General features: G+C 30.8%; 1 protein-coding gene across 1 annotated transcript; it reads left to right on the top strand.

Moving 5' to 3' along the window:
- Positions 1 to 6,221: 6,221 nt before the first annotated feature.
- On the top strand, positions 6,222 to 14,165 carry HELRODRAFT_174005 (hypothetical protein; the record flags this gene model as incomplete). Its single annotated transcript, XM_009020562.1, has 15 exons — positions 6,222 to 6,296; positions 7,380 to 7,451; positions 7,630 to 7,734; positions 8,049 to 8,108; positions 8,220 to 8,324; positions 8,933 to 9,038; positions 9,116 to 9,196; positions 9,284 to 9,504; positions 9,625 to 9,760; positions 10,042 to 10,149; positions 10,699 to 11,018; positions 12,194 to 12,319; positions 12,992 to 13,087; positions 13,601 to 13,778; positions 13,933 to 14,165. 15 exons carry the CDS (start codon positions 6,222 to 6,224, stop codon positions 14,163 to 14,165), a joined length of 2,022 nt encoding a protein of 673 aa, XP_009018810.1.
- Positions 14,166 to 14,592: the final 427 nt, after the last annotated feature.

Below are 14,592 nucleotides of genomic sequence, written 5' to 3'. Positions count from 1 at the left end.
ATGCTTCAGTTTTGGCGTTAACATTGATTCTAAGTTAACGTTGGATCATCACATAAAATCATTGATGAGAGTTTGCACTTTCCAACTACGTAGGTTGAAATTGATAAAAAAATCGCTAGACGAAAATACTCTTAAGATGTTAATGCATGCGTTCATCCATTCGCGTTTAGATTATTGTAACAGTTTGTTCAACGGCTTATCAGAAAAATCATTTAGGATGTTAAAGTCAATTCAAAATCGTGCGGCTAGAGTTGTGTCTGGCGCCTTTAAATACGATCATGTTTCACCAATTTTAATGCAAATACATTGGTTGTCTATCAAAAATCGTGTTCTGTTCAAAACTTGTGTATTAATTTTTAAATGCATCAATAATTGTGCACCTAGATATTTGATGGCCAAAACAACACGAAGGGCAACTCATTATGTTAATTTGCGATCTGATGAGTCAAATTACCTGGCAGTACAGACAAGCCAGTTAAGAATAGGATCTAGAAATTTTGCTGTTTTGGCTCCTAGGATATGGAACAATCTCCTAACCCATTTACGGGATCCTAGTCTGAATTTGTTGACATTTAAAAGGCTTGCATTTTTGCATTTTGAGAGCGCTTTTGATAAATTTTACATTTTAATTGGCGCTACATAAGTTGTAATAATTATATATATATATATATATATATATATATATATATATATATATATATATATATATATATATATATATTTATAAATATATATATATCAAAAAATTCAATAAAACCGTTTATGACTTGTTTTTCGGAGAAAATAAGAAACAATTCCAATTGTTAGTTATCCTATGACATTACTTGAGGGATATCCAAAATCTATATATATATATATATATATATATATATATATATATATATATATATATATTTACAATATTCTATAAATTCTACCGAATGTTTGGCGTTAATATGTTTGTAGTTCGTTTTTTCGATTTTTCTCACTAAAGTTTTTTGGTGAACGTTTAGTTTATTAAAATTCAAAATATACTTATTTTTCGAATTAATGCTGCATCATCATCAGTGCTCCTTGTTGTATATATAGGGAAATATTGACTTTGTCAAGATGAACTTTGACGTTGTAAAAATTAACTTTGGTGTTGTAAAATTGAACTTTGATGCGAATTAGGTGTCAGGTTTCTTAATTCATCTTTTTTGGTCTCCTTTTCTTTATCGATAGCATCATATTCTTCTTTGTCACTATTTACGATGCTAGTTTTTATTACTTTGTTTTCGTTGTTGGTTAAGCGCCGGGTTGGAAGTGAGGTTGTCATTTTTTGTTGTATATTTATTTTTGGTTTATTGATGTCAATTGGGACTTCTTCTGCAATTTTAAGATGCGTGTAGTTGCTGTTCTGGTATATTACTTTGGTGTTGCTGTCGAGGATTTCACGGCTAATTGTGATTGAGTGTGTTCAGTCCAAATGAGATTTGATAGCACCACTCTGTTTATGCATCGTAAGCCTTCTAGTCCGTGAGGTAGTAGTAATCCCGATATATGAGTCATGTTGACGTGCACAGCCGTCAAAGGGGCAATTAAATTCATATATTACGTGATTACGCTTTAACTCAGAGTTATCTCTAGGACTGCAGTTGTTTTTCAGTATTAGGTGAGACGTCTTTTTATTGTTGTAATAAATTCGGAGTTTAACTTTACTATTTGAGTTGATTGGTGTGACATTTTTATTGATGATATGTTTAAGAATAGCTTCATCTACTTTGTATGCAGTTGACATGTGATTTCTGTAATATAAGATGATGTCGTTATCTTGATTGTTGGTACTAGGAAGGTTATTGCTGTGTAGTAATTTGCCTTTAACAATCTTTTAATAGAGTAAATCTTATATCCATCGTTTACAAGCAGGTTAGTGACTCTCTTTAATTCAGCGTCGCGATTTTCAATATCGGAAGAGTGTGTGAATGCCCGGTTCACAAATGATTTTATTGTGCTGTCTTTAAATTGTTCAGTGCATTCACTTTGTCCATTCAAACAAATTCCTGTATTCGTTTCTTTGACATAGACCGCGGTTTTGAATCGTTCTTCGCCACGGGTGACCAACACATCGAGGAAAGGTGAACGTTGTTCCTTTTCACTTTCAATGGTAAATCTAAGTTTTGATTTGTTTAAGGTACCAAGAAGTTGGGTGATTTGTTCAGGATCGTTATAGGAGACAAAGATATCATCCACGTATCTGGCGTAGATATTTGGTTTTAAATTTCCATTGTTTTTGAATGTTTCATTCTCCAGCTGTCCTAGGTAAAAACTGGCAAATTTTAAATGTAGAAAAGGGCAAAATGTTAAATGTAGAAAATTCTACGGAAGATTTTGGATATTCCTCAATTAATCTGTGTGATAGAATAACTAACAATAGTTTCTTATTTTCTCTGAAAAACAAGTCATAAACAGTTTTATTGAATCTTATACCAACTCAAATCTTTAAAAAATATTTAGATTAATTTTTTTTATTATTTTTTGTTTTTCTTTAGCCACAGGTGTTATGCCTAAATGCCGTTATTATTCCGATAAAATAATAATTTAGTTTGGATAAACTTGATGTTAAACATTTTAGACCAATTTCGAATTCATCTTTTTTGTTCAAAGTCATTGAACGTGCTGTTTGGTTGGTCTTGAGTGAGCATCTGAATAGTAACAATCCTATGCCTCCAGACCAATTGGGATATCATAGTTTTCATTCAAATGAAATTGCGCTTTTTTTTGTCATATATATATGCAATATATATATATATATATATATATAATATAACATCCTATATAATAGATTTAGTTATAATAATATTTATATTATACGTTCTGCTAAGCAATAGTAAGCTATTGTGTATTTGTATAACATTAATATGGTTGATATGTCAAACTGAATACTTTATTACTCAATTTCTTCGTCGGTAACTAACTGCTGAATCAATGCTGCTGGCTAGTTTTCTGTTATTTTAAATTCGAACTGTAAATTATACATTCCCACTGAATTTGTGGATTATATCATTGCTCAAACTGTTAAGGAGGTAATTTACATTTTATTTTGTATAATGTGTAACTTTTATTCAGACTTGATTGATAACATCTAATTTTTAGAAGTTTTGAGAAATTTTAATAGTTTCTTTTGAGTTTGATGGTTGGATACTATCATAAACTTAAACATTTTTTTTCAGAACCAAACTCAGGTGAAAACTAATCTGACCACATTTGGTTCATTTCAATTTTAATGACCTTAAAACAATGTGTTATTTTGTCCACGATTTTCATCCTGAGTGAACATGTCTTTAAGCAATTTGTAAACATCTTCAAACAATTTTCAAACATCTAAAGCAGGAGGGTGGGTAAGCTACAGCCCGCGAGGCCTTGTACGTAATTACGTAATTTGACGAAAAAATAAAAATGCTATTATAAGCAATAAAAGATCGTCAGCCATAAATATTGCTCTCCGGTCAACATTTCAAGGCTTTAGAAATTTTTTCCTAGTCAACGTTCAAAATATGTTATATTTATTTAGTTATTTATTGAAATATATATATAGCCCTCCAAAGGTTTAATAGTCTTCAATCCGGCTCTCAAGCAAAAAGTTCTCCCAACCCTGATCTAAAAAACTAGTCTTCTATATCTTTGTTTTTAAATAGTTTTTCATAAAAAAGTTTAATTTGACTAGCCGTTTAATTGGGACGTTCCATTAATGTTTATCAATTGTTGATTTATTAATATTGAATATAAACCAATATTTTTAAAGTTTTTTATTGCAAAAAGTCAAGTAACTTAACTAAAGACGATTACTTTTCAAACGCTAGCATGATCGGTCGTAAAATATTTAACAATTTGAGTAAACGTTTCGGATTACAAATAGATTGTATAAATTTTAATGACAAACTAGCACAAAAATGAACATAAACAAATTGAAATCATCATGTTTTGAAGTCATTGTTTTCAAATCGATATGTCCAAACAGATGTTGAAAACATTCAGCAAGAAACATTATCCTGCAATGAATAATGTAATTTTTCGTAACTGAAGCATTTCAATTGTATAATCAATATCCTATCTGAAATATGGAAAACAACTTGAATATGAATTGCTATGAACAACTGAAAACATTCATTGTAATGAAAATTGTTTGAAAAATAACGTTTCAAGTTGTCTTTAAATATTTTTAAAAGCATTGTGTCTGTAGAATCATATTAAAACGTCAACAATTATTTGTTATCTGTTATACAATATAGTATTTGTTTCTTTTGAAAAAATTTATTTATGATTCACTCATATACACACACACATTCATACATAAGCACACTCATTCATAAATAGATCACTACACAAAAGACCACATATAGCACATACCTCATTTAAGACCAGAAGACCATCAAGAAGTGGAGATGTTTAACATCTTTAAAATAAAATCTATCAATTTATACATGTATCAATTCAATATACAAGTTTTTCCTATATTTTTGAGTATGTGCAAATTATACTAGACTGAAGAAGTTTAAATCTTGTTTTTAAATATTATTGTTCTTTAAAAAATCAGAATCTGACAGAAGGAGAACCTGTTACAACAGGCAAGTTAATAATAATGAAAAGTAAATAACGGAGTAAAATGATTAAGCATGAGAATCATGGAAAGTGAAAAATTGATTTAAAAATACGAATAAGTGGAATAATTAATAAAGTTTCTAGTTAATGAATTAGTATGTAAGTTATGTGGCTGATAAGGGTAAAGAATGTTTATGGAGTAGAAATGTTAAAGCATTCATACATACACTTTCAAAAAGTTTTACAATCGCGTTAACACTTTATTTAGTTCCAGAATTATAGGATTCTATAAATGTTTTCTGTTGTTCATTTAACTGCAACAGAGCAGTTTAGCAGATATAAATCATTAAAAAAACACAATTTGGATATAAATTATTTTTTCCCAAAATAAAAAATGCCAACTTATCAAACAATGTACAAACACAATTTAATGCACAAAAGAAATTGAGCCAAAAATAATATTGACTTGATTCCATTTAAAACCTGTTGAACATGCATATTTAAAAATTCCTAACATGACAAACTTTTGCTCGCAAATGAAATCTGTTAGATCTTATATCATAACATGCGTTTTCAGATGAATTCGATTAACACTGTTTTTGTCTCTTTACATAATAAAGTAATAAAAGTAATCTTTCTGTGAACAGAATTGTAGTTCATCGTGTGTTTTTTTTTGTAATATGAATCATTTATTGTATGATTAGTGTAAAGTCACACAAAATTACGAAACGTATAAAACACACAAACACATAAATATACACTGACACGCACACACGCAAATGCAAATCCTGACCACTTTGATGCGGGCCAAAACTCAAATTTTTTGTAATTTTGCTGAAATGTGGTATTTCCAAATTTTAAGTTATTTAAAACTATTCTACCAAATTTTTGCAGTTTGTCTTTTCGATTTTGCCAACTATCCTCTTTATTGAAATATAATAAATATATATAAGTTTTTTTTATACCAACCAACATAAAATTTAATATATTATTAATCCTATCCCTTGCCGGGCTATCCCCACTATCTGGTTTTGTTCCTAAGCTAATATTAATCTATACGGTATTAATCTATACTATAATAGTAATCTATGCAGTAGTCCCTCGTGTAGAAAAGCTGATTTCGATTCTCTGATGCAGATGAAGATTACATAGCCTAGTAGTCAAGTCAGCCAGGTGCTGCTTCGCAGTACCAGCGGTGACCAGGTTCAAATACGACCGAAAGATCCCCGTCTTTCACATGCTTCGTGTATTCATGTGCGATGTTTGTGCGTTTTGTTCATTTTTCTGAATGAATCTGATTATTATAAGTTTTCATTGTTGGTCAGCAAAGCTGCTCTTCCCCGTTATTCAAATTTTGCACAACAACTGAAGATGATCTGTTAGGATCAAAATTCCTTAAAATAATTTGAAAAATCTTCAAAAGTTTGTTAAACTGGTTGTCTTTCAAATTCAAGTTTATTTCTAATGGCCGTCATAAATGTATGTGAATTTCATTTAAACCAATGCATAATATTCATTATGTGTGAAATGGCTAAAATTGATTCTCATAACTATATTAGGTGTTGATAGTATTATATTTGTTCGATTTTTAACGAAATTTGTCAAATATTTCTGACCCTTTAAATTTACTTTAGCAATATTTTTTTAAACAACAGTGACAGATGGGTTATTTGGAATGGCTGGACATATGCATCATTGTTGCTTATTTTGTGGCCATTCTTTCAGTTGGACTACTGGTGGGTTGTTAACTAACAATTCTGAGCAATAGGGTCTGAATGATACATGTCTAATTTGTATGTTATATTCATTCAATCATTCATTCATCCGTCCATCAATCTATTCATCCATCCATTCATCAATCCATTCATCCGTCAATCTTATCATCTATCCATTTATTCATTCATACATACATACATTCATTCGTTTATATTGTTCTATTGTATAATAGATAAACTGTTTCTAGCAGCGGTTGTGAGCTTGTAGGTCCAGTCGGTTTCGAAAGAATGATTTGCCGGAGTTGCCTAAGACCAATAAAGACATAATTTTTGTCTTTCCTACGATGGGTAATCGCACAATTTGCAGACCCTAGTTAATGCGAGCTTTAGAACTGAAGTCTCACATAATATATAATATGGCCAGTGTAGAGGCTAATTTTAATTTTAAAACCACGATAATTTATGTAAAATTCATTTAACATTTATTTTTTATTCGCTAGTTGCTAAAAAGTTTAAAAAACACTTTAAACTGTCAGACGTCTGTTGCACAAAAATTACAAAAATTCTTTATTGTCTAAGTATAATTACGCAATCTATTGTTATTGGATACGAAAAAATATCTGCGTATTGTTTTCAAGCAAAAAATACTTTCTGAAATGTAAATAGCTATATCACTAGTCGTTATAAGTATGCCAATTAAATGAAATTATTAGTTGTGTTTCCTGATTTATAGCGTTATGACAAAAACAACTTTTCGAATTTATTTAATTAAGGCTATTTTTTTTTTTGGTTTACTCATTATTTTATACTTTTTGTCAAACATCTGAGTCAAAAAGGCTGTACTATTCAGACAACACGACGCACGTACACATTTTGTATGCACGGGCAAACATAGCATCATACGCGTATGATGGTCTTTGAGTTTCGCACAGACAGTGTTTGAACCGTGCCATCCTGTAATAACAGCGCGAAACATCGTTCTTCAACCGACTGAGCTAACTCGCCGATCACAGACTAGCTAACAAATCAAATTTTGTAGAATGAATGATGTAGTAGAAAGTTTATTGATGAAAACATGAAATAATTTGGTAAAAAAATTTCCAGGCAACTTACTATGCAAACAAAAACAGTTCGCTCGGATTTTTCTTGGCCGGCAAGTCAATGACATTTATCCCAGTTAGTTCACACACATTATCCGTTCTTTGGTTAGATATATTATAAGCATATTCCATCTTTCATGGAAGTAGATAACTCGTGGAATAACGTTTACATTGCATGATGAATGATTATTATTAAATTTTTTTACCAAATTATTTTGATAACTAAAATTTTTAACGAATAAAACAAATTCAAGTTAGCGGGTTCCATATTTGCCAGCAACATGGGGGCTCCGAACGTGGTGGGTCTCAGCGGGTCAGCTGCTGCTTCAGGGTTTGCTCCCGTCATGTTTGAGTGGCAAGTTCGTTGTAAAATAATCAAACACATGTTTTTTTAATTATTTTAATTTTCAACATAATTTTCATTAATTTAAATTTCTATATATTATGCCTTACCTTGTTATTAAATAGACGGTTTGTAAAAAAAAAAAAAAAAAAAAAAAAAAACAATTTTTCGAAGTATTTTCATATCAAATTGGTTGGCCCTTTTCAACAGTTTCAAAATTGGCAAATTGTTTGCAGTTTTTCTGTTCGAAAATTTGAAGTTTTTTCTATTTCGTTATTTTGATTTTCAGTTTTTTTAATGGAATTATGTTTCTTTGTTTGTTTCTTCCAGGCAATAATTGCACTGATTGCTCTTGGTTGGATATTTGCTCCCATTTATTTAGCATCAGGGGTTCGTTCATAAAGTTTTAGTTGGCATTTTTTAAGATGTGTTTGTCAACAATATGTCTAAATTCAAATTTCAATTTTAAGACAAGTTCTTTTTATAACTTTTCAATTAAAGACGTACACGATGCCAGAATTCCTTCAGAAGAGATTCGGAGGAGCGAGGCTGAGAATCTGCTGCTCGATCGCCCAACTTCTCATCGGAGTCATCACCGGTATATCGGTAGGATTGTACATCTCGTATTTACGTTTATGCGGATTTTTGCAATTTTTTTTGTCTTATGTTGTCCAATTTCATTTTTCTTGACAGATTTTAGTTTAAAGTTCTTATACTTAAAATTGATAATTTTACTTACTACAAAGTCCAACATCAATTATTTGGATAATAATTACTATGAATGAATAACCGTAAATAATGTATAAATATTTTTGATTGCCCATCGAGCGTTTTATTCATCACTTTCACAAATTATTGTAATAACATTTGATAACAACACTTTTCAGTAGCAAAACAATGAGGATTAAATGTTTATGTTATAGGTTTAGTTTTTTTTTAACTCTTTAGTTAACGACAAGCGTTTCTAAAAATTACAAAACTATGGTAAGATAATATCTCTACCTTCAATCTCCATTTGAAAAAAAACATCGAAATAAATGACCAAATGCAAATTTCAGCCAATTACGTGCCTACATTTTCCACTCGATTAAAATGTTTGCAATCAATTTTATCGAAATAAGAATCAATGCTCTTACTTTTTTCAATGAATACCTGAACATAGTAAGCTGTGTTTTTAATTATAAACTGAATAAAAGAACTTTGTACGTTCTCAGATGGAGATTTATGCAGCCAGTATTTTCCTGCACAAACTTTTGGGATGGAATGTTTATTTGTCGACAGTAATAATTCTCGTAATCACCGCCGTTTATACCATTGGAGGTATATTTTTAATAACACATACTTCAGACTCATCATCACGCAGCACTTTTCAAACATATGACCAAAATTTTTAACAGGAGGCCTAACAGCTGTTATATACACAGACACGTTGCAAGCGGTCATTCTTGTCGTTGGAACCGCTGTTGTCAGTGTTAAAGGTTGATGGGTTATAAGCATAAAATTAAATAAACCAAAAATAATGTATAAAATCATTGGTTCATTTTGGATTATTTTGGATTTTCCAGCTCTGATGGAAGTAGGAGGGTACAACTCTATGTTGGAACAATTTCAAAAAGCAGCTTCCAATATGACATACGTAGAACATCAACTCTACAACAACCTCTCTTGTGGTTTTCCACCTGCCGATTCATTCCACGTTTTCAGAAGCACCGAATCTGACTTCCCATGGCCTGGTGTTGTCTTTGGAATGATACCCCTGGCTATTTATTGCTGGTGCACTCAACAGGTTGAGAAATAAGGAAATTATTAATAAAAAGTAAGGTAAGTATTTTAATAAAAGATATAACTCTAAATAGCGGGAAATATTTTTCGTGAAGTTTTTTTGAGTAGTTTTCAAATTATCAAGGTGATCGTGCAACGAAATTTATCAGCGAAAACAGTTATCCACAGCAAAGTGGGATGTTTGTTGGCTGGGTACCTGAAGATCCTTCCATTCTTCCTCTTCATTATTCCTGGCATGATAAGTAGAATTCTGTATCCCGGTGTGTAGAGTTTGAAAAGATTTTTGTTCTATGTATATACATTAGTGTAGTTGTATGTTCATAAATTTGTTTAATGATGTTTATATGAAAACTCTATCAACACAAATAGTAATTTCATAGATAAATTTTGTTGGAATTGAAATCGAAGTTGTATTTTACAGATAGTTATTTGATTTAGTTGAATTGATAACCTGAACTTATTAATTTTTTAAACTTTATTAACATTCGTTAATCTACCATTTCTCATCACTTATTGTAGAAATTAATCTGTTTCCTATTAGACGATGTTGCCTGTTCTTCTCCGGAAATATGCCAAGAAAAATGTGGGAACCCAGCTGGATGCACTAACATCGCCTACCCAATGCTGGTTTTGAACATTCTGCCAAAAGGTTTACAAACATATTTATAAGTAATGTTTTTTAACTTTGTGATTATCCCAAGTCGAGTCTGTCAACATACAGGCAATGGATTTGAATGTTTTTAAAACTAATAAAACAAGTTAAAGAATGATTACATCTATGTGGAATAATTACAACATTGATTAATTTTTTTTTAATCGCTAGTTATTGATGTTTTAATAAACACCTCAAACTTTCAAACAACGGTAGCACATGAACAAAAAATTAAATGCTGCAATGCTCCTGTAATATTTGAAAGGGTTAAACTCTCTGGTTGCTGATAAATTCGATAAATTTTACAAACTATCATAGGTCAACTGTATAAAACCAAAATTAAATCGTGATTGAAATTTATTCGCCAAAAAATTTTAATTTATAAAAATCACCGACCTATATCGAGCCATCATTACGTGACGTAATGATACAACTTATTTGCAAGAGAGTACTTTAAACTACATTTTTCATTAGTCGTTTTTAGTCGTGAGATACTAAAAAATAATTTCAAAGAAATTTAAATTTTATAAACATTATACGAAACAGGAGTCAAAGGTCTGATGTTGGCGGCTCTCCTGTCGGCACTGATGAGTTCATTAACATCGTACTACAACAGCGGTTCCTCGCTGTTCACACTGGACATCTATTCACATTTCAGAAAGAAAGCATCTGAACATGAAAAAGTTTTGGTCGGACGATTGTTCGGTCTCTTTTTAGTGTGCTTGAGTGTAGCTTGGCTGCCCATTCTGCAGTCTGTACAAGGAAGTCAGCTCTGGAATTACTCACAAGCTGTTTATTCATGCTTGACTCCTCCTTGGACGGTTGTATACATGTTAGGAGTATTCTGGTCTCGTGCAACTGAACAGGTTCATGCTTCAAAATCTATTTTCACATTCATATTTTGAACAAATATTTCTATTTATTTTTTTGTTTTGAAATTCGGATACTCAATACACGTTTATGTATAAGTCTCAATCTAAATTATTTCTTAAGTATTTATCAGATATATCAATTGAATTAATTCAATTAATTAATTAATTGAACTTAATTAATATTAAGTGAACCTAATCGCCCCGGTTTACTATCGTCTTCTTGTTCTCGCTTCTTCTTAACTCGTGTTAAACACTCTATTGCTAAATCTGTTTTTGCTTTTTCTGGCCCTTTTCTCTGAAACTGTCTACCTACTTCTCTGACTACTTCTCCATCACTTACGAAGTTCAGAGCGGATTTCAAGACCCATTTGTTTTCAAAATTCATTGAGGAGCGCTGTTGAACATCGCGGAAATAGCGCTTTACAAGCTAATTGATTGATTGATTGAAATGACTTTTGAAACTTTGTTTCCCCCTTTCTATCAGTTTTAACGAATTATTTTTTGATATACCGTATTTCAAGCCTTAAAACTTAGTGTTAATATCAACATTACACTAGCTAGGTGGAATCAAACAAACGCTTTTAACATGTCAGCGGAAAACGCAGTGGCGATTGGGTGGCATAATTAAAATTTTTGTCATTAGTTGTTTGAACATAGAACTCACAAAATTTGAGGCACCAAACGAATGTTTAATTAGTTAATAAATAAATAAATATCAAAAATAAGCAAAATGTTCTTTACAATCTAATTCGTCCAAAGAACAACTGTTAATTTTTTCATATATGAATATTTCACTAAATTTTTGACACCTGCAAACTGATAGCAGATTTTAGTTAGGACTGTGAAGTCACATTTTCAACTTAAAATAAATAAAAACGGTTCAGATGATCATGGTGTTATCCATTGCACCGCATTGTTTGTTTCATTGTTCTCATCACTATAAACGATTGCTGAGCTATCTATTGTTTTAATATTTATCTATTTTTTATTCAAGTTATTCAGGTTTTTATTCTTAATTTATTAATGCTCATTTTTTGATAAACATTACTGAAAAATAATCATATTTAACTTTTTAAAAAGTTAAACAGTTTTCGTTTTATTGTTGAAATATTACAATCCTAATTGTCTAAACTTGCATGTGATAAAAATAATCTGATGAAACGATGTAGGGTGCCTGGTGGGGGCTGATAGTTGGACTGGTCGTTGGCTTCATAAGAATGGTTCTCGATTTCAGTTATAAAACTGCTTACTGCGGTAGTTCTGAAGTAGTTGAGAGACCAGGTATTCTAGAAAAAGTAGGTGTCTTTCAAACATCTTTCATATTATTATTTAACTATAAAACTACTGATTTTAAACTGATTGAAAATAAAATTGTTTGGTGTTAACTGTTATCTGAGAAGATTTTGTTTTAATGTGATAATGTAGTTGATAGTTTGGTAGATATTTTAAACCTTCAGTTTGCAAAGTTTTTTTGTTTCTGCGTATGTAAGATATCCTTCCCTAGTTTGAAATCATCAACTTTTGTTTACCTTCGGCCTGAAAAATTATTATCACTTTGTTAGTTTGGCATTTTTAACAATAAAGCCAAGTTATAATCTTTGTATAACACATAGATTGTAAATAGATTGTATTAGTTTGCTATCAAAAATAAAAACTTCCCTTTGTTGAAAATTTTGTCATGAGGGTAGAACAAACAAATGTTTACTTACTCGTTTAAATTTGAATGTGCTTACTGACATAATTCAGATTGCCATCTGGAACAAAAATGATCAAATGCTAGATGATTTCGAGAAGTCGTTTCAAACATTCTAATAACGTTTACACGTATAAATCGAATGCTATTTTCAAATAATACTTCGAGACATTTCTTGTCCTTTCATAAGGCTAATGAACTGTACCAGAAATTGAAATAACAGTTTTTAAAATTCCATTCGTCCATTCAATCACAAATCTTCGTCACACTTCAGGTTCACTATTTGCTGTTTGCCGTCATTCTGTGCGTCATCACGTTCATAGTCATGGTAGTAGTTTCTTTGTTAACGAAAAGACAATCACCGAAAGAGGTTATTTTCTTATGTTTCAATTTTTGAATAGCAGGTAAAAATTGGTTCTATCTTCTGAGTATACGTCATTAATATCTGGGAGTTTAATATCTTGGGTCACATGGTATTAAACTTTTAACGGTAAAAATAATGTTTTTAAAAATTTTTGTAAAAATTTTTTTCAAATTTTTTCATAAGAGTAAACAAACAAATACGTTCTTTTACCCGAAAACAACAGCACCATGGTAAGCGTCCTAGTTTATCAACAAATTTTTAACCTTAAATATATAAACTCCAGGTTTCAAAGTTTTGTGGCATCGTATATTTTTAGGTGCGTGTGCTTCATGTTTAATCATCAAAAATTTTTCACAAAAAAATTCGCTCTTGACTACTAATGTGATATGCTTTCTGGAAGTAGCAACGGAAATTTGTTATGACATTTACTTAGTAACAACATCTATCTCAAATAATTACGTACAAGTGCAAACCACGTTTTGCATACTCCATAATATATAGTTCAAATCTAAACCCCAGCTAGAAAGAGTCACATGGTGGACAAGGAAGAGTAAACTCTCACCTAACTCGACAGATAGCAGAACTCAGGAAACCGAAATTGAGATAAGCTTTGTTGAACAAAATGATACAAATAATAATAGTCTGATAAATACGGCCAATGAAAATAGAGATGCTATCACGGCTTCTATTGAAAAAGGTAGAATTTATTAAATTGTTTTGAATAATATTATTGAATTTGTGCATCTAGAGTGATTTTTGTTGAAATTTTTACATTTGAATTATTCCCTTTTTAATTTCACAATTAGGCATGCTCAAAATGTGTAATTGTTTTTAAATTTCAAATTTTTCAGAATCTTCAACGTCGGTTGTTGTTAAGAAGCATTCCTTGCCATGGAGGGTGTACGCTTTCATGTGTGGAGCGACATTGGAAGATGACGAGAAGATAATCTCGGAAGAAGAAAAAATGAAAGTTTACAGAGAGATGACGAACATCAATGAAGATCCCTTCTGGTCCCGTGTTTGTGATATCAATGCACTTATTTTATTGGCCATACTCTTCTTTTTGTTTGGGTTTTTCAGCTGAGTTCCAATTTCAATTTGAATCTTAGTTATAAGTCTAATGATTTTGATGGAAAATAACATTTTTAATTAATAAATCAGTAAAACGAACATATTTGAAGTTTATTGAAAACAGAATTTGGTAATTTGGAGAATTCTATAAATTTGTTATGATATTGGTAAGAGGTAACACTGTATAATTTGGTTGGTGATTCACAATATAATATTTTAAAAATCAGAGAGGCAAATTTTTAAATAATCTACTAATGCATTAAAAACAAATACTTTTAAGTTTGAAGAACGTGATTTTAAGATTAAATTCCGACGGAATGTTAGGAAAGTGTCGTATTTAATCCTTGGCATGATCCGAAAACGAGCAAGGATTGGGATGATGGCAGGTGTCTAAGGATGCCTATCTTCTGTGATATTTCGTCAAAATGTTGAAATTGATT

This window comes from Helobdella robusta (genome assembly GCF_000326865.2).
Source record: "Helobdella robusta unplaced genomic scaffold HELROscaffold_28, whole genome shotgun sequence".
Classification (NCBI taxonomy): Eukaryota; Metazoa; Annelida; class Clitellata; order Rhynchobdellida; family Glossiphoniidae; genus Helobdella; species Helobdella robusta.
This window is presented reverse-complemented; position numbering and strand designations above follow the sequence as displayed.